General features: G+C 58.4%; 1 protein-coding gene across 2 annotated transcripts in view; it reads left to right on the top strand.

Annotated features, from left to right (window-relative positions):
* Bahcc1 (BAH domain and coiled-coil containing 1) overlaps window positions 1–19,629 on the top strand; it is a 62,658-nt gene that overhangs the window by 35,041 nt on the left and 7,988 nt on the right. The window contains exons 4-24 of one of the 2 annotated variants that reach the window (XM_045158010.1): window positions 1,332–3,077; window positions 3,298–3,406; window positions 3,730–3,914; window positions 4,022–4,180; window positions 4,399–4,646; window positions 4,784–5,114; window positions 6,000–6,818; window positions 10,764–10,963; window positions 11,110–11,246; window positions 11,842–11,970; window positions 14,478–14,592; window positions 15,958–16,246; window positions 16,912–17,094; window positions 17,175–17,476; window positions 17,688–17,795; window positions 17,875–18,019; window positions 18,105–18,219; window positions 18,322–18,397; window positions 18,528–18,636; window positions 19,059–19,178; window positions 19,352–19,528. In XM_045158010.1, the coding sequence (XP_045013945.1) occupies window positions 1,332–3,077; window positions 3,298–3,406; window positions 3,730–3,914; window positions 4,022–4,180; window positions 4,399–4,646; window positions 4,784–5,114; window positions 6,000–6,818; window positions 10,764–10,963; window positions 11,110–11,246; window positions 11,842–11,970; window positions 14,478–14,592; window positions 15,958–16,246; window positions 16,912–17,094; window positions 17,175–17,476; window positions 17,688–17,795; window positions 17,875–18,019; window positions 18,105–18,219; window positions 18,322–18,397; window positions 18,528–18,636; window positions 19,059–19,178; window positions 19,352–19,528 (5,802 nt within the window). Of the gene's footprint in view, window positions 1–1,331; window positions 3,078–3,297; window positions 3,407–3,729; window positions 3,915–4,021; window positions 4,181–4,398; window positions 4,647–4,783; window positions 5,115–5,999; window positions 6,819–10,760; window positions 10,964–11,109; window positions 11,247–11,841; window positions 11,971–14,477; window positions 14,593–15,957; window positions 16,247–16,911; window positions 17,095–17,174; window positions 17,477–17,687; window positions 17,796–17,874; window positions 18,020–18,104; window positions 18,220–18,321; window positions 18,398–18,527; window positions 18,637–19,058; window positions 19,179–19,351; window positions 19,529–19,629 lie in introns of both variants that reach the window. The other variant, XM_045158009.1, reaches the window with a different exon arrangement.

Genomic DNA, 19,629 nt, shown 5'->3' with positions numbered 1-19,629 from the left:
AGAGAACCTTTCCACGTGCTCCCAGGAACCCACCCTGGGCTTAGGCCATGGGCTGGGCCCCCCAAGCCCTTAGTCACACATCCCCCATGCCTGCAGCTGTTTTGACAGCATCTGTCAGGAGTGGGCAGGTGGCTGGTTCCAGCCCCAGAAACCTGATCAGTGAACCTAGGCCCAGGGACTCCCTCTGGGCAGTAGGCCGGCTGGTGTCCCAGCGGCAGCCGCCGGCCCGCTGCTGGCCAGGCCTCTCGGCTTTCACAATATTGTGGTGGAGCCTCATCCAAGAACATTATTTGGTTTTGGAAATTGAGCTAATTAAGTTTCTCCCGGGTTACCCCCTTCCCGTTCTCCTTCCCCCTTGTTCCTAATTAGCAGGAAATTGTCAAGGAATTTACATGAATGAGGACAGTTTTACAAGATCCAAACATTCCTTTTGTTCCCCTTGTCTGCTCCCTCCCTCAACTAGGGCCTAGCCCTGCTGCCCACTCATCCAACGGAAGGGAGGAGGGGTACCCTTAAGGGTCCCCCAGAAGCATACATGTACCCAGGGCTGGTCCACAGAGCCTAGAGCAGACCCTTTCTGGGTAAGAAGGGTTTGTCCAGATCTAGTGCCCCAGCTGAGTAGCCAGTCCACTGGCCAGCAGAGGGAGCCCCCAGGACACTTACCACCCGACCAGGCTGGCTTGTCCCAAGCTTCTGAGGTTGGGGTGCAGGTGGGAACAGCTGTTCTCCACCAGAGACTCGTTTTCTATCCTCCCAGTTAAGATGTTGGGGGTTGAGAGACTGCCCAGGGTGTCCAGAGGTGTGCCTTCCACATTGTCCTTCAGTCTTGGTCCTGGCCTCCTCGCTTAGCATCACAACACTTGTGGCCATCCACAGCTTTCCACATTACATGAACCCTTGCAGAGGTTCACCCAGGTTTCCTACACAAATTTCTAGGACACTGGGCTGGCCAGGGAGAGACTGGGCCAGGTTTTGCAGCTGCAGACTTCTAAGGCAGAATGGGGTGAAGTGCTTAATATTAAAAAGCTTCAAATTAGGACCATAGAAAGGTTCCAGCTGTTGGATGGTGATGATAGTCAAACCATACTGTATGCACCTCGTGCCACTAACAACATACTTAAAGATGGTTTGCCATATATATATATATATATTTCTATGATTTCAAACATAACTATGAATAGACAGACAGACATATAAAGAAACAAATGCCTTCCCTAGCCCAGACCTCTAGGTAGGTACCTGCCAGGATTAGGAAGGTACCTGGTGCAGGTAAATCTGACTGTCCAGCACTCCTCTCCATTCCTGTTGACCTTGGCTTTGTCTCCCCACAGATAACTTCTACCTGCGCAACCTGCCCCCTCAGCCTGCAATCCTGCCCACCAACCACAACTTCCCTGGCGTGGCCCGGACCGCCCCTGCTCACCCCGTTGGTTCCTGTACCCGGGACCGGGTTGAGGCTGGCTCCCTGCCGAAAGGCCCCAAAGACTTCGACCGCTTCCTCATGGGCAAAGAGCTGGCTAAAGAGAAAGCTGGCAAGGTGGTGGAGGGCAGGGAGCGCCCAGTGGCAGAGGAGGATGACAGCAAAGCCCGGCATAAGCTGGTGCCACCCATGCCCACCGAGGGGCCCTGCAAGGAGGGGGGCCCTGCACCTCGGGGCTCCTGTGAGGGACGCCCCAAGCACCTCACCTCCTGTCTGCTCAACACCAAGGTGCTCAATGGTGACATGGGCAAGGCCACACTGGCCAGCTGTGCAGGGGGCATGCTGGGTCGGCCTGGCACAGGTGTGACAGCATCTGGACGCTGTGCCAAGGAGGTAGTGGGCCCCATGGAGCCTGGGCCAGCCTTTAGCGAGTGCCTAGAGCGGCGGCAGATGCTACACCATGCAGTATCCTATACGGTGCCCTCTGGCCTGCCCACTGGCCCACCTCCACCCTTAAGCACAGGTACCGGCTCTTTCCCCTGCCTGCAGTTGCATGGCAGTCCAGATGGACTCTGCCCACTGCAGGACAAAGTCCCTCGGGACCTAAAGGCCAGCGGGCCCACCTTCGTGCCTTCTGTGGGACACCTGGCTGACAAGAGCCGTCCCTTCCAGGCAGCTGAGGCTTGTGCTGCGGTGGTTGGCAGCAAGGAGCGGCATCTGGATGGGGCCATGGCCTCCGACCATGCTGTGCCCTATGGAGTTTCCTATGCCCACCTAAAGGCCGAGGGCAAGGGCGAGCGGCGATCTGGGAGCTTTGAGGCTGCCCTCCACCCCCGGCTAAAGGGCCTGGAGTATCTCAGTACAGGCCCTGAGGCTCCCTTCCCTGGACTCCCCAAAGGTGGTCTGGACAAGGGTGGCTACTTCGAGTTGCCTACACCCTCACAGGACTGTGCCCGGCCCACTCACCAGGACCCACTGGGAGGGAAGGCCGCCCAGACCTGCTGCACTTTAGACAAAGTGGCCAGCAAGGAGGGCCCTGCTGGTCCCCCAGGGGCCCAGAAGGTGGCCCGGATCCGACATCAACAGCACTTGGTGGCACCTGAGGTAGACCCAGTGGGAAGTGGGGCTGAGGCCAAGCGCAAGTCCCTGGAGCTGGCATCTCTGGGGTATAGTGGGCCCCACCTTCCCCCATGGGGTGTCCAGACAGGCCAGAGCAACCCGATGACCATCAGCGAGGAACGCAAGGGCAGTTCCTACCTGGACCCCTTCGGCAGTGGCCTGCAGCAAGCAGCTCTCCTGTCCCAGGAGCTGCCCACCCCACCCGACGAGGTATCGGCCATGAAGAGCTTGCTCAAGTACAGCAACCAGGCTCTAGCTGTGGGCCAGAAGGCACCCTTCGTGGGCCTGGGTAGCCTCAAAGCCAGCTGTGTTCAGCAGGAAGCCAAGCTCCCGGCCTCCAAGGGCCCAGGCCCGGTGGACAGACCCGACTGTGCCCGCAGCCGGGAGCATGAGACACAGCATGGCGATGGTGAGGCACGGCAACCGCCGGTGGGCATCGCAGTGGCCTTGGCCCGGCAAAAGGACACAGCAAGCCGACCTGATACAGCCTATGGCACCAACAGTGGGCGGCAGGGCAGGGCCGCCCCCACCTTCAAAGGTACGCCACCGGGCAGGGATGCAAGCTGGGTGGGGTCCATAGTGCTCAGGGTTGGTGATCCCGGCCCCTACCTACAAATCCTACTGGCCTCTACCTCTGAGGGCCAGGAACCCTCCTCTGTGTGTCAGCTTTCCCACTCAAGGCAAGGACATGATGTGCTTGGGTCATTGATTTCTCAGTTGCTACAGTCTGGTTTTTCTGCCATCTTGACCTTGTGCAGCTGGTGGGGGGCCACGCAGCGCCCACGTTCTAGACCTGGAGAGTGAGGAGGAAAGGACACGAATGTGTGAAGACCGCCTGGGGCTGCCTGGCCGTGAGCTGCTGTTACAGTAAGAGTTGAACTGTGGCCCTGTGGTGGGCTTGCCGATTCAGAGCCCTTGTGGGAGAGAGGGAGGTGTGGTGGCCAGGATGTCGGGCTCTGGTCTGTCAGGTGCAGGTAACCCGTGGCCACATTGCACTATTGGAGGAGGGCCTTGCTCATTCATACCCTGCCAGCAAAGCCATTGCTGAGAACTTGAGGTCTCCAGTGTGAGGCCCAGAGCCCGGGGTCTCCTGGGGACCTCCAACCTCCATGTCCTCTCCCAGCTTGGCAGTCTTTTGGGGGTGGGAGTATGCAGGGGGCGGGGACAGAGCTCACTGTGATAATCTACAGGGACAACAAAGACCTCGTGGAGTTTGCCCGGATCCACCCCGCAAGCAGCTGCCCTGGAGATATGGCTCCTCACCTCATGATGCAAGGAGGCCAGCTGAGTGGGGACCCAGCCCCCCACCCTGCTCACCCTCCCTGGCTGCCCCGCACCCGCAGCCCCTCCTTATGGATGGGGGGACATTCCTACGGTCAGTGCTCTGCGAGAAGTGAAGGGTGAGGGCACTGGCCTGGGACTAGTTGTCAACCTCTCTCCTGGCGAGGGCGCTGGCTTGACCTCTGTGCCTCTGCTCCCCAGGCCTCGGACACCCCGCCCTGCACCAGAACCTACCCCCTGGCTTCCCTGCCTCTGTGCCCGGCTCCATGCCCTCAGTGTTTCCCCTCCCCCAGGACGCGTCTGCACAGCTCGTCATCCTGCCCTCAGAGCCCACACCCCACAGTACCCCTCACACACTTGGTAAGGGTCTCCCCAGCCTGGATGTTGCAGTGGGTCTGAGGAGGACAGTAGTCCCTAGAGAGCAAGAGGGGAGCAATGCAGGTGCCTGACAGGGGGACAACTTATTTGGGTTCAGGAGTAGGGAGGGTTGAGGGGAGGGGAGGCTGGTGGACAAGGGAAAAGCAACTAGGGTGGGCCCTTCACTTCTGAGGCTGATGACCCTCTGGCCCTGCCTACAGCTGAAGTCATGGACCAGGCCTCACTGTGGCCACCCATGTATGGGGGCCGGGGCCCCGCCTCGCACATGCAACACCCTGGTCAGCTCCCCGTGTACTCGAGGTCTCAGCTGCTGCGGCAGCAAGAGCTGTATGCCCTCCAGCAGCAGCAGCAGCAACAGCAGCACCAGCAGCAGCAACAGCAGCAGCAGCAACAGCAGCAGCAGCGGGCCGCCCAGGTCCTGGAGCTGCAGCGAGCTGCCCACTTCCAGGTGCCACCCCCCAACAGCCCTCCCACCAGTCAAGACCCAGGTCCCGTGCCCCTGGCCTGAGAGCAGCCCTGCGTACCTCCCATGCAGCAGTGGGAGGCAGGGATGGGGCCACCTGAGTCTTTCCCCTCACTTGACAGCGCAAGCCTGAGGACCGCCACATGGAGCTGGAGGAGCATGCCCAGGAAAAGGCGCCCAAGTCCACTCATAAGCCAGTTGCCTTAACCCCGATGGCCAAGGGCACACCCTCCACCGCCACTGCAGGTCCAGTCAAGCTGTCACCCTGCTGCCACTCACCCACCCTGAAGACCCCCACCAGCTGCCCCACACCACCGCCTCGTCCCAGTGCCCCCAGCACTTTATCTGTCTGTCCCACTGGCAGCCCAGGACCTGGCTACAAGGTGCCCAGCACCGAGGACAAAAGTGGGGAGGGCCAGCAGGCTGGAACCAACCTTACTACGTTGGAACCAGGTGAGAATGGACAGCACTGGTCTGGCGCACCTACTCTATCCTGATGCCTTCCACCACCGCCTGGGGTGGGCAAGGGCTGCTCCTCTCTTGCTCTCTTGAAGGCCATAAGTCTTCCCTCTATAACCCTTCTATGATCTGTGGAGAAACTTACTGTCCCAGTTCTTGGCCCCTACTGGCTCTTGGCAGCGAGGACATGGGTAGCGCCTGATCTTGCTGGCCAGCTTGTTGGGACCTATAAGTGGTACATGACTCGCCACTGGAGTGACAGAGCCACAAGGCCTGTCTGCAGCCATGAGTTCGGGTTTTAGCAGAGCTGACCATGAGGATGTTGTTACCACTTGGGGTCAGAGAGGCAGCCTGACTTGGCCTGAGGTGAGGTGGGTGGGCCTGCCACCTGCCAGCTTCCCCAAAGCTCAGGATTCTCTGACTCAAGCTGAGGACTTTGGAAAACCATGTGGTGAACATACAGCCCGTCCCAATTCCACAGGAAGACAACTGAGCCAGCAGAGGTTTGGGGTTTTTGTTTTTTGGTTTACTTTATTTTATTAATTTTTTTCTCTTACGTTTTTTTTTTTTTTTCCTTTTATTACAGTTAATGGGGCATAATGCCTCTGACACATTGCCAGTTTGTTCCAATTCAGGGGAAAACCCTGATTCAGGCATCATGGTTTAAAATCCCCCTTTTTCTGGTTAGCCATACTAGAGATGGCTCTGAGTCTCCCTATCTAGAAGTGGCACTGCCTCTGATGCCTCACCCCCTGATGCCCCTCGTTATAACGTGACATGACCCCCATCCGTCCCTGCCTCTCCGGGTCTGCACGTTGAGGGGCCTGGCTGGGAAGCCTCCTTCCCCAGCCAGTTCCTGACCTGTGTCCTCTTTCACAGACCTGCCTCCAGGATTCACGCACTCCACAGCTGGCATGGGCTTCTCCTGCCTTCCCTCAGATGTGCACTCCTCTGACCTCCCAGACCCCAAAACTATGCAAACCGCTGCCCCAGGGGCCCGACCTGAACCCACGAGGCCATTCCTGCCCAGGGAGCCTTCCCCCTGTAGCCCCCGGAGCCTGGAGGAGCCTGGGCTGCTCTCAGGGGCCAGGGAGGCCACCCAGGACCTTACCGTCATACCCCACCCCGCTGAGCGGGGACCTGCAAGAAAGGCAGAGGACCCTAGCCCGCTTGAGGCGCTGCAAGCACTGAAATATAGAACCCTCCTCAAGGGAGGGGGCACCGACACCACTGGCCAGACTAATTTTACTCAGGGAGGGGTGCAAGAGGAGAGGACAGAGGAGGAGGGGGTGCCACGTCTCCCCTCAGGGGCCTCCCCTCAAGTGTTGGAACAGCGGGCAGGGAGCCCAGTTGCCCTGAATGAAGATGGGGTTGCACAGCAGGCCCCTGATGTGGCCCAGCTTCAGGAGGAGGAAGCCCAGCTGGAGGAGAGTGGGGGTGACTCAGAATTGGACTGGGGGACTCTCAGCTGCAGCCAACCACCCAGGGCACTGCCAGGCTTGGATGCCTTGGTGGCTGCCACCGTGGACCTAGGGGACCTGCCCAACATCAGTCTGCAAGATCCGCAGCCCTCAGCAGCCTCTGTGCCCCCCAGCACGGCCCCCCTACCCCATAGCTCAGGGATTCACGGGATCGCCCTGCTCAGTGAGCTGGCCGACCTGGAGACCCAGCGACAGAGGAGTGAACTTGCAGTACAAGGTAAGTCGCAGCCGCAGTCTCCCTCTAGAGCCAGGACTCTCGGATTGGCTTAGGGTCAGCTAACCGGACAGTAGCCTTTGCTGTGGTTTTGTTGTCCCTGAATTGAGGGGGGTCCCGAGAAGAGAGTCCTTCTAACCCCGTATGTCTTCCCCTGTGGAAACTAAAGGCAGGTGTGCCAGCCCATGCAGAGCCAACTAGTCCTGGGCAAGGCTTTCAGAACCAGGAGACCCTCCATGGAGGGTCAGATGGACCTTAAAGGCAGCACTCTGTGTACTGTCTCCTAAGGCAAAAGGCAGAGAGGCCTCCCAGCAGGAAATGGGCCTCCACCACTTAGCCCCCAGGGGAAGTGGCACCAGGCAGAAATCAGGGATCTCATGCAACCTGCCCCAGGCCAAGCTATGGAACAAGGAAACTCCAGGTGTCAGCCACTAGTCACCCAAAGGTCCCAAGGTCTACGCAACTGGGAGACCTCACAGGATCCCTGTGCTACAAGTCTCTTCACTGCCAGTGCAGCATCACTTTCCCTTGGGACCCCAGAGGAAGTCCCTCCCACTGAGGAGTACCCCCAACGAGCCATTGTGCAGCAGGATGTTTATAGCGAGAACTAACAAAGTCCTCATGGCTGGCTCAGCCTTGTTTTCCTGATGCATGAAACTCCCACCACCCCTGTGCCTTTGTGCTGCGTGGAGATAAGTGAACGGCTCTTGAAAAGCTCATGTCCCTCCCTGTGGCTTCCGTCTCCTCTGCTGGGGGTGGCAGGGCAGCCTGGCCTGCTCCTGGGCAGGAGTCACAGGGAAGGGGAGGGGAGGGGAGAGAAGGGGCACAGTGAGAAGTTTCAGGAAGTGCCAGTGATAGAAGCATGTGTACGGCTCCTCCGGAGCTTTTACTCGGTTGTGTAGAGGGGATCCTGCTGGTTCCTTCCAGGGGCCTCACTTGGTTCTCCAGGCCACATGTACAAGGGCAGTGTAAGGGCTGCCAGAGTTCCCCATGTGAGGGTTGCACAGAAGTGTTAAGGGGCTCACAGGGGCACCCATTTGATGCCCGATACACAGTCTGAATGCTGGCAGGACCAGAGTGCATTCATTGAGTAAATACCTTCAGAGCGGAAGTCCTAGGGAGAGCCCATTGCATAAGTTGTGTGACGGGCTGTGGCTGTGGTCCGAGTGTGTAGACACAAGATCAGAGTCCCGGCAGCTGCCCCATCCACCCTTCCTGGAGCAGCCATGCCCCAACACCTCCCCTGACCAGGTAGCCTAAGCTGGACCTAAGCCACTGCTGGAAGAGTAGCTGTCCTTACAAAGTACAGTGGCCACTGTGACCAAAATCAGACAAGATGCAGAAGGTCAAGTGGGTCAGAGCTCTAAGGCAGGATTCCAGGGGCACTTCAGTGACCTCAGGCCTGGCAGAGCCCTCTGTGCAAAGCCAGGTAGGGGCCCCAGCCCATGGCCACAAACGCACCCAGAGAAAGGAGATTAAGGGGGGGCTGCAACAGGCTGGTGGCTGGCCTTCTGATGGAGGAAGGAACACCCGCCCACCCTGAGAAGAAAGCCGGCCGGCCTCCTGCAGCCTGCCTCCTGTGCTGGAGATTGTAGCCAGACCCACAACTTGTGGCCCAAGGTTTGAGCATCTACCAGATGCCCCTTCAAGTGCTTCTTGGCACTGAGAAACAACCTTGAGGGAACTATACCTTGGTACCCTGGCCTTGCCCTGTGTTGGACATCGCCCTCCTTCAGCCCTGTACTTGACAAGGGTGCTGGCTTGTCACTTTGATGGGGTAGGTGGGGGTGGGGGGCTTTGGCTGAGGTCTGCTGCTTTCTCTTCTGAATTAGATTCAGGGGTGCATCTTTGTCAGGGTTCCCAGAGCAAGGCTACATCTTCTCCAAGGCACTAGTCAGCTGTCAGGAGGTTTGAGGTTTTATTGGTCTTCTTTTAATTTTTTATTTATTTATTTGTGTGAATGGGTGTTCCAGGGTCCCTTGCTGCTACAAATAAATGCCGTTGGCTTTTTACATAGGTGGCTGAGGAATTTAACCTGAGCTGGCAAGCTTTGTAAGCAAATATTATTAACCCATGAGCCATCTTCCCAGCACCCAGGTTTAAGGCTTGATTGGCTGTAGATGAGCTGTGTTCCCTCTGTCCAGGCATTGCTCCGTCCCTCCCTGTGGCCCACCAGTTGTTCAGTCAAGGCACTGAGGAGCAGCAGGGTTCCCTTCCTCTCCACACCCCCACACTCTGTTTCTCTGTGGACCTCATTGCTTCTCCTAGATATGGATGGAGTCTTGCCTTCCGGCTAACATTGTCCATTGTCTCTAGTTTAGTGGTGGAATTGACCCAGGTTTGGCTAGTAAGGAGGCCCTTGGGCCAGCCCTGTGTGCTTTCCACATATCCCTGTCACTCTTTGAGCACATCCTTGCTTCCTGCTGTCACCCTCAAGTCCTCTGACCCAAGACTGGGATCAGCCCTGTGTCTGAAGAGCCTCATTTCCTGCCAGTGGGTAATGGTGTTAGTCCAGCTGGTGTGTTGTTGTGCTCATTGCCACAGGGATGTTGTCACTTTTCTCAGGTACCCTCAGAGGACACTGTGGCATGCGCTCAGACCCTTCCCCATCCCAGGACACCTGACTCTTCATGGATGTTCTTGTTAGAGCAGCCTGCGCATGTCCAGTCCTCGCCTCCACAGCTCCCCTGACTGGTGAATGTGTTCCAGGCCTCTTGAATGGACTTCAGCTTCTGCTGGCTGGAGCTCTGACTCCACACTGGGCCACCCCTCCCTGGCCCCACCCCAGGCTTTCCTTACTTCTGTGGTCTTCCATCTCTGTGGGGATAGTTTGTGGCACACCTGACTGTCACCTGCTTTTGAATCCCCAAATGACCCTTCCATGTTCACTTCCTTACCTTTGGTCAGCCAACACCCTCTACTATCTACCCCAGGACCAGAGCATCTTGGGAGTTTCTCTGCCTGGGAAAGTGCCATGGGAAAGAAAGAGCTAGGAATGGTCCTCTGGTGCCTTAGGATCTAGTCTGGGTGCCAAGGAGAGCAAAGCAGGGATTTGATACTCAGAAAACTGGAGGAACTAGATGGCCCTCTAAAAAGAGCAGGTGGGCTAGGTAAATGGCTTAGCAGTTAAGGCACTTCCCTGCAAAGCCAAAGGACCCAGGTTCGAGTCCCCAGGACCCATGTAAGCCAGCTGCACAAGGTGGCACATGCATCTGGAGTTTGTTTGAAGTGGCTGGAGGCCTTGGTGCTCCCATTCTATCTCTCCATCTCTCTCTCTCTCTCTCTCTCTCTCTCTCTGTTTCTTTCTGTCTTAGGTAGGTAGGTAGGTAGATAGATAAACTTAAAAAGAATGGTGAAGAGCAGGATGCTACATCTTGGGCCAGGGCCAGCCTCTGCTACCCAGAAACCCCTGGCTCTCCTCAAAAGGAATCATGGGGCTTCCCCAACCCTTGCATTGATCATACATCTTCCTGCAGCCCCAGTTGCCTAGATATCACACTTGCTGGAAGGAGAGTGGATAGACCACTGGATAGACAGGCAGTGGGTAGCATTTAGCTTGAGGCCTCAGAGCACAGCTCAGTGTTAAGGCCCTGCAGTTTAAGACGCATTGGTCTGCCTGAGTATTGGCTCATGCAGGGAACCTCAGTGTCTTCAGTCTGTTGATAACTGGTATCCTGAGTGTGAGGACATACCCACTGACAGTAGCTGCTGTAGCTATAGCTAGCAACTGGCTTTTACATCAGCTATTCTGGAAAGGGGAGACCCTACATGACCCTCCTGCCCAGCCCTATAGCTTAAGGCTAGCTCTCCTTCCCTGTGGCATGACTCTGCCATTGATCCTTACATCCTGGGCAGCTGGACAGCTTGGTGCTGAGGTTGTGCTGGGATCTAAAGAGCCTCTTTGAGGAGTAGTGTGTAACCCAGGCTGACCTGTCTGTCCCCCAGCAGAAGATGAGGATGTGTTAGTCTTCAACCTGCAACACCTCGCCACACTGGCCACAGCTTGGTCCCTGGTGGAGGCCGCCAGCCTGGACAACACAGTCACCTCAGCCCCGCCCCCAGTGGCTGACCAGGACAGTGGCCCCAGACTCACCCCCCGCATGCAGATCCTGCAACGCAAGGACACCTGGGCCCCCAAGACCAAGCCCGTAAGCTGGAATCCTGCTACCACAGTGCCTCCCTTTGTGTCTAAGGCTGGGGAGACGCTCCACTCCCCGGAAACCTTGGGCTGCTGCTTGTCAGCCCATACCAGGTCCCTGGCACTATCTTTAGTTTTCTGTATCCCTGCACCCAGGTATGCCCCCTGAAGGCTGCCATTGACCAGCTGGACACACAGGAAGTGGAAATGCGCATGCAGTTGGCCGAGCTGCAGCGGCGCTACAAGGAGAAGCAGCGGGAGCTGGTGCGCCTGCAGCGCAGGCATGACCACGAGTATGTCTGGGCAGGCGGCGCCCTCGCTCCTCCCCGACAGCCCTGCACCTGTGGAGGCTGCCCAGGGCTGTTGTGGGGGAAGGGGGGTGGCTGCTCACATCTTGGAAGCTAGTGATGGAGGCTCCCCAGAGTAGGTGGTTCCCATGAGACCTGGGGGATGGAGAAAACAGAGAGAGAGAGAGAGAGAGAGAGGATCTGTGAGAAGGAACAAGTCAGCCAGCAGAGGCCAGTGCTGGGAGAGGCCCATCCGCAGAGTGGTGGGGCGAGGGGTACAGTGGCCACAGGGAATCTGGGTGTGGCTAGAGGCCCTTGTACGAGCTGGGAGCTGGCAAAGGAAAGCCCATCGCTATGGCTGGGCGGCCGGAGCTCCGGGGCACAGAGCAAGGAGAGACGGAACTGAGCAGCTAGAGCTACCGGCAGTGGGCAGCAAGCTCCTGCCCGAGCCTTGCCCTTGGGCCTGCCAACCCGACTCCCCAGTACACACTTGGGGAATACCATCCCTGTCCCCCGGGTCCCTCTGAAGGTAGTGCCCTCTGCTGGGCTTGTCTGACCAGGGGAACCACAAGCTTCTGACAGCCCTTTCTCTGGCCTCCAGGAGGGAAGAGAGCTCTCGGAGCCCCGCACGGCGGGGGCCTGGGCGGCCAAGGAAACGCAAACACTCCAGCTCGCTGCCCACCCTACGTCCCGGGGGCCAGCTCTCCAGGAATGATGGCAAGAAAGCCAGGTCAGTCTTGGTGCAGGCATAGTTGGATGGGCCTGGCACTTGAACCATGGAAGGTCTCAATTTCCCTCTGGTGCCTAGGGCATGTCCAAAGGCCCAGCCTGTCACCTCTCAGAGCCTGGGTTCTTGACAAGCGTCCAGTGGACAGAGCCCTGCTGGGGGCTCTCACCACCCAGTGTAGACACCCATCCCCATGTGGGACCATCATATCCATGCCCTCTCCTAAGGAGCCTCGGTCTTGAACTCTTCCATACTGGGGAACCCTGAGCCTGGCCAAGGCTGTGGCATCACTGCACCGGAACCACCGGCCAGCCATGGCCCCTTGCATGCGAGGCGGCGTTGCGTAAAAGGCTCTTTATCTGCACTGTATAAAGTCGTTGGTCACGCTGCGCTGCTGCTCACTGCTGCCGCGCAATGTTATTATCCATTACCCGCCCGGCGCAGTCGTTGGCGCACTCCCGGGCCGGGTATAATTGTCCTTCTCGGCTACAAATTGCCTCTCCCGGCAGGCCCATTTGCATAAATCCTCCGAGCTCCTCCAAACACGATTGGCGCGCACGCGTGTGCACTGCATCAATCCTGATGATTTGGTAATAATAGTTAAATCGGCACTAAATGGTTCCTTCAATTAAGACAGAGGCAAAAAATTAATCTCAGGGCTTTATGTCACAAAACATTAGCAAATGCAGGGAAGGTTACAGGGCGGGGGAGCTTGCGTGGGCTGCCGGGCGACGAAAGAGATTCGCCATATGGCTGGGGGCCTCACCGAGCTGTCCCTCCACCCTGCCCAGGTGTCACTCGGCAGGGGCTCCAGGAGGCTCCCTTGAGAACCAGCCAGCAGAACAGGGGCTTCGGGGCAGGGACAGGGCAGGACCGCCGAAAGCTGGGGACTGGTGGGGGCCTTAGGGAGTCTTCCAGGAAGCAGTGTATGACCCCAACCTCACCCTAGGTGGCCCCAGCTGGGAAGCTTGACCTGTGACCACTTAGCAGTCCATCCACTCTGACCCAGAGAAGCTAGCAGCTTTAAGGCAAGGGACGGACCCAAGACCAGCACCATCGCTTCCCAAAGATGAGGTGTCCTATCTTTACCCACCTCCAGCTCCTGTCCCCCACACACTCTAGCCATTTTCTAGGACCCCATGGGGGCAGCAAGTCTTGGGTCCAAGGAGTTGGGCCTTCTCTGCTCAGAAAGTGGGAGTCCAGGCAGGGTAACAGGAAGCTGGGGTCAGGAAGGCTCCCAGAGCCTCAGGGGCTTCCTGCCCGGCCTCCTCCTTCAGAGGCCCAGCCGCATCGCTGGACAGGAAAGTAGACAGTAGCCCCTGACCAGGGCAGGACCTCAGTCCCCATTTGCCACTCATTTTCATGAGCAGCTCCTTTCTACATCCTGTGGGGGGAGGGGCTGGCAAGGGGAGGGCAGCTCTGCATCCCCTGTACAGCCACAGCGAGACAGATAGTCCTAGCCTTGGTTTGTCATTGAAAAGGGGCTGGGAAGGAAACCAAACCACATGCCATGCACACGGGTGTCTGTGAGGTGTGAGTCTGTCCACACAGCATGTTGTCTAACAGTCTCAGTGTCTGACAGGAGCTGCTAAGCCATGTTGAGCCTAACCTAGCTTCCAGCCTGGAGGAAACAATTCTGCTGTAGAGCATAAGGAAGCTGAGGCCAGGCCTCAGCAGCTGCCTCGATCCCATGTGGCCAGTGGACAGTACAGCACTGGTTCCCTCTTCAGCACCCCAAATCCTGAGCGTAGCCCCACGGTGGACCTTGGATGTCTAGAAGGGACAGTCTGCCTTTTTCTACCTACTTCCCTTTTGGGGAGTATACCCTGTTCCTAGGCAGGTATCCCGCTCCTCATTGCTCCTAGTCTTGGTAGTACCAAGCTGTTTGGAGGGCAACGGGCAGGGAGGTTGGTTTTTTTTTGAGACGGTGTCTGGCCAAATAGTTCAGGTTGGCCTCAGACTGTCCATTCTTCTGCCTCAGCCTCCTGAGTGCTTGGATTACAGGTGCGAGCCACCACACCAGGCTTAGCACCTGGTCTTGGACCCAGACGTGAGTCCCGACCTCGACCCCAAAGCTGGGCCAGGTAGCTGCACAGCCCTGGCTCTCTAGCACTGGACAGCCTCTGGGAAGCCAGGGTCCTCAACAGTTCCCAGCCCACTGCTGCCTGGGCTTTGGATCACTGGTTATATATGGCACCCTAAGGGCATTCTACCCCAGCAGGGAAGAAGGACAAGTGAAGGAAGGGAAGAAATGGCCCATTCCCTGTCTTGTGGCCTCGAGGATGAGGGCAGACATGGAGCCCCAGGACCACCGAGGGTTGTGAGGAAGTGGGTGCCCAGGGCAGTTCAGTAGTGGCCTCGACCACAGGAGACAGGAGGCCATTTCCAGCATCAGGGCTGCTGCTCTTTGTGACTCATCACAGAAACTGCTGGTGGGGGGGCTCTGATCCTTGGGTTCCACTGCTTCTGTGCCCATGTCTGCCGCATACCCACAACCACCTCTCCCCCAGGGCCGTGCGTGCCAGCCTGAGCCTGCTGTGCGCCGAACTGCGAGGTGATGAGCCCGCCAGGAAGCGTAGCAAACTGGAAAAGAGTGTCTATGCAGGCCTGCAGACAGCCGCTGCGGTGAGTGTGAGGCCTCCACTCTCACATGGGTGGTGGCCATGCATGAGATGTTAGGGCCAGGTACCAGGTATGGAGCTCTGGTAAGCCAACCAGGGGTTAATGAGCTTCTAGTGCCTCCGACAGAGAAGGAGGAGCCCCCAAACCTGCAGGTGCAGACGAGCGCTGTTACTTCAGCACACCTGGTCTGCCTGTGTGGCCTTGCCTGCCACTTGCCCCCTGATGTTCCTCACCCCTGGACTCACCCCAGCAGAAGGAAAACTGTACGGGTAGCACACTGGGAATGAGGGGGGAACATTCCCAGAGTAGTGCTGTGGCCCTTCTGTGCTAGCCGTGAAGGACACCACATCTGTAGTGCCAGGTATGATCCTGGTGGGTCCTCATACCCTTTCAACTTTCCAGGGATGGGTTGGTAAGAGGCCAGCCCAATCCTGTTGTCCCTGGGCCTGGCCAGGCCCCTTTCACGTCAGGAGGAAGAGGGAGAAAAGAGTACAGGTGTGCCTGCCAGAACCTTTTTTTTTTTTTTTTTTTTTTTTTTTTTTTTTTTGGTTTTTCAAAGCAGGGTTTCACTCTAGCCCAGGCTGACCTGGAATTCTGGAATTCACTATGTAGTCTCAGGGTGGTCTCAAACTCGGTGATCCTCCTACCTCTGCCTCCTGAGTGCTGGGATTAAAGGTGTGTGCCACCACGCCCAACCTCCAGACCATTTTTTAAATATATTTTATTTATTTATTTGAGAGAAAGAGAGGATGGACACAGCAGGGCCTCCAGCCACTGCAAACAAACTCCAGACACATGTGCCACCTTGTGCATCTGGCTTACATGGGTCCTGGGGAATCAAACCAAGATCCTTTGACTTTGCAGGCAAACGGAACCACTAAGCCATCTCTTCAGCCCCCAGACCTTTTTTTTTTTTTTTTTTAACTCACTATGTCAGCCTCCCTGGCCTAGAATGTGCTATATAGACCAGGATGGCCTCCTTTGCCTCCTGAGTGCTGAAATTACAGGCATGGGTCACGATACCCAGCAGGAAGCTGGTCCTTCTGCCCAAAGCATTTTCTTTTTATCCCTCTATTTTAGGAAAGTAGACAACCTCTACCCAGAGCACCCATAGCCTGCTAGTCCTTGGCCTCCCCTGCTCCACCATCCTCACCTGAACAGGAGAGGCAGAGTGGACAGGCACATTGTCAGCCCCAGTGGGAAGCCCTGTGACCACAGGCCAGATGTCCTCAGTGTCTTTTCAGGGCAAGTCCCAGGGGTGCCACCTTCTGCCCCCCCTCCCCCCCCCCCCCCCGCTGGCAGAAGGGAGCTAAAGGGCCAGGGGCACTAGATCAGGCCCGAGGGTGAAGCTCCCACCTCCTGTTCCAGGAGAAGGCACGGAGCAAGAAGAGCAGCGGCCAGGCCGAGCTGTCAACCTCAGTGGCCCACAAGGTAGCCCAGCTGAAGGCGAAGGTCAAGAGCAAGGGCCCGCCTGTTGGCCTGGGCCCCTTCCAGCGGAAAGAAGCCACTCCAGGTGGACGCATCCGGAAGAAGCTGTCTCGAGCCAAGAGTGCCAAAGCTTCGGGGGCATCGCGACACCTACACCCCGATGCAGATGGTGGCAGGGAGATTCCCAAGTTCTCAGCCCAACCAACAATAGCTGTAGCACACGAGGCAGGCAAGTTGTTGGTGTGTGTGACCCCAATCAGGACCCCCAGGCCTTGTTCACCAGGGCCTGAGAGATGGGTAGACAAAGGCACGGGCACTGACAGAGCCAGGTAAGGCTCCTGGAGTAGGAAGGATCCAAGGACAACCTCTCGCTGGGACAGATTGGGGAAGGCTCCCTTGTCCCAAAAACAGAGGTTAGTGGGTTCCTGCTCAGAATTAAGAGTCCTTGGACATACCCGGACAACCAGTTTAAAATAGCCACCAGCCCCACGCCCCCCACACACACCTTAGCCTTACAGTATCCGGCAGGCTGGTGGGGTATCTCTTCCTTCCCTGGCAGACAAGTCCAGAAACAGCCTGGAAAAATAGACACTTCCTTCTGCCCAGCCTTTCCTCCAGAGAAAGAACAAAGGTTCTGCTGGGAGGGCGGGTGGCAGGAAGCATAAGGCCAGCTGGGCCAGAGGATGCAGAAAGGGGAGCAGGGCTCCCTAGGGAGGGGCCCAGCCCTGCAAGGTGGAAGAAAACTTCCAACCATTTCCTGCCAGACACGCTCAGCCAGGACCCCCAGAGCATCCCAGAAGATGGCAGTGTCTTCCCCCCGGCCATGCCTCGCAGATCCATTCCAAGTGACCACGCTCAGTACCCGATAATCAAGTCCCTGTTTCTGTCCCCCAGGCAGCGGTTATGACAGTGAAGACTGCCAGGCACTCCTGGGGACCGAGGCGGCTCCCAGGGAGCCAGGGCTGGTGCTACAGCCGGGGGCCAGTGTGGCAGTGCTGGGCCCCTCACCCTCCTCCGTGGTCAAGATGGAGGCCAACCAGAAAGCCAAGAAGAAGAAAGAGAGGCAGGGCCTGCTAGGTAACAAGAAGGCCTGGTGGGCTGAGGGCAGGGCCCCACCCAGTCAGGACCCCGGTTGACAAGCTCCCTTCCTCCCTTAGGGGCCTGTCGTTTGTCCAGCCCTGAGAGTGAGGTGAAGATCAAGAGGCGGACAGTGAAGGCCAAGGCGGGTGCTAAGTTGGAGCAGGCCCCAGGGCGGAGGCCACCAAGCGCACCTGGCAAGAAGAAAGCCAAAGGCAAGGCCAAGGGAGGCCTGCGTGCAGAACCAGGGACTGCCAGCAGCAAGGATGCCCTTTTCAGCTCCAGCCGGACCTTTTCCTGCCATGAGGAGGGCAGCAAGCTGGCCAGTGAGCGCCTCAAGAGAGCCACACGCAAGAGCGCCATGTTGCAGCCAGCACTACGGGTACGACAGGCAGGGCCAGCGGGCACTGGGGTGGTCAGTGGGCATCCTGAGAAGTAGGGCACGGATTAGGAAAGACCTTTCAGGGTCCACACACTCCCCTCCTTCCCCCACTCAAGCCCCTGAGTCACAGGTCAGCCTGACCGCGCTGGCCAGCAAGGGAGGTCATTGCCACCCTCACTTCTGTCCTTCCCTCTCTACCCTCCTTGAGCAGAGGAAGAACGGGGCCCTGTCCATCGCCCTGTCAGCCCGCAATGCCAAGGCCATCCTGGGGAAGGGCCGGAAGCTGGCAAAAGTGAAGAGTGAAACTGTCGGCAAGCAGGTAACAGCCCACACAGGCCAGGGACCCAGAGAGGTCACAGCCCTTCCCAGCTCCTCCCTGACCCCTGTGACCCACCCAGGGCCAGGGCCGGGCCGTGAGCCGGCTGCTGGAGAGCTTCGCCGTGGAGGACGACTTCGAGTTTGACGATGGTAGCAGCTTCTCAGACGAGGAGGAGGAAGAGGAGGCCAGTGTCCAGCTGAGCGTGGAACAGAGTGCCGCCCTGGGTGAGCAGTGCTGGGGGAGTGCCAGCCACCTGGGGCAGCGGGCAGCAGCGTGGGGGCGCAGCCACATTGACGCCTCCCCCTGCAGCGCACTCCTGCACCATCCACAAGGAGGACCTGCAGGACGGACTGCCCGTGCTGATCCCCAAAGAGGACAGCCTGCTCTACGCCGGCAGTGTCAGGACCCTGCAGCCCCCTGACATGTGAGGCCTGGGCCTGGGCGGGAGGGAGGCCGGCACGGGCTGGGACCTCATGGGTGACGAGACGCCCACAGGTCCCTCACACCCCCTCCTCCGTGCCCTCAGCTACAGCATTGTCATCGAAGGTGAGAGAGGCAACAGGCAGCGCATCTACTCACTGGAGCAGCTGCTCCAGGAGGCGGTGAGGACGGCACCTGCTGGGGAAAGTGGGCCTGAGAGGGTCTTGGTCTTGGTCTGGCCTTGCAATGAGCCTAAGCCCCGTGGCCACACCCTACTGCTCACAAGCCGCTGCCCCCATGCCCCCCCCGCAGGTTCTTGATGTCCGACCACAATCCAGCCGGTACCTCCCACCCGGCACCAGGGTCTGTGCCTACTGGAGCCAGAAGTCTCGGTGCCTATATCCAGGCAATGTGGTTCGAGGTAAGCTAAGCAGAAGAAACAGAGCAAGGGCAAAACCCAGAGCCCCGGTGCCAGTGTCACCAAATGCACCGCATGTGCCATCAGCGCCCCTGGGCGAAACCTTCTGACTCCAGGGCGGGGCGTGTGGGACCCTTGGGGCAGGTGCGAGGGTGGGCAGGTAGACAAGAGGCCTGCTGGACTCTCCTGGGAGGGATCCCCTCCAGGTGTGTCCTAGCACCGAGGTGAGCTTGCCAGCCGTGCTTGTGTGGGGGATCAGGGGGCAGCAGCACCCGCGCCGGGCTCCAGCGGCTGTAATACCAGGAGTTCCAGGTTGCCAGTGTCCAATCACAGACACCCCCCAGCGTGGCACCCTGTCATCCTCCCTCCTCCGCTGTCTCCCCGCTCTGAGGGCTGGCCAGGTACTGAGCCGTCCCCCGTTGCAGGTGCCTCCAGTGACGAGGAAGAGGACCTGGACTCCGTGGTGGTGGAGTTCGACGACGGCGACACGGGCCACATTGCCGTCTCTAACATCAGGCTTTTGCCTCCAGACTTCAAGATCCAGTGTGAGAACCCCGAGAGCACCTTGGGTGGGAGACCCTCCCCCCTTACCTCCCTACCCTCCCCACCCTCCCTGCCCACGTCAGCTCCCTGAGACCCCCACCAACTCTGGAAAGGTTCAGGGAGTGCCCATCACACTCCGGCAGGCCCATGCTGAGCCCCTTCATCCACTCTGCAGGTACAGAGCCCTCTCCGGCCCTGCTAGTCTCCAGCAGCTGCCGGAGGACCAAAAAAAGGTCCAGCGAAGCCCCCCCAGTCGGCGATGCCCCCACCTCCAGCCTGTCCCCTAAAATGCAGGATGGCCCCGAAGCTTCCAAGACCCCTGGGAAGAAATCCGTCAGCAGAGACAAAGCTGGTATTTGCAGGACCGCCAAGAAACCGGGCTGGACGGTCGGGTCCTTGGGGGTGGGGGTATCCAAAGCACATGGGACCTGGTGGGGTCTGGGAGGGGTGGGT

The sequence above is a fragment of the Jaculus jaculus genome, chromosome 9, assembly GCF_020740685.1.
Source record: "Jaculus jaculus isolate mJacJac1 chromosome 9, mJacJac1.mat.Y.cur, whole genome shotgun sequence".
Lineage (NCBI taxonomy): Eukaryota > Metazoa > Chordata > Mammalia > Rodentia > Dipodidae > Jaculus > Jaculus jaculus.
This window is presented reverse-complemented; position numbering and strand designations above follow the sequence as displayed.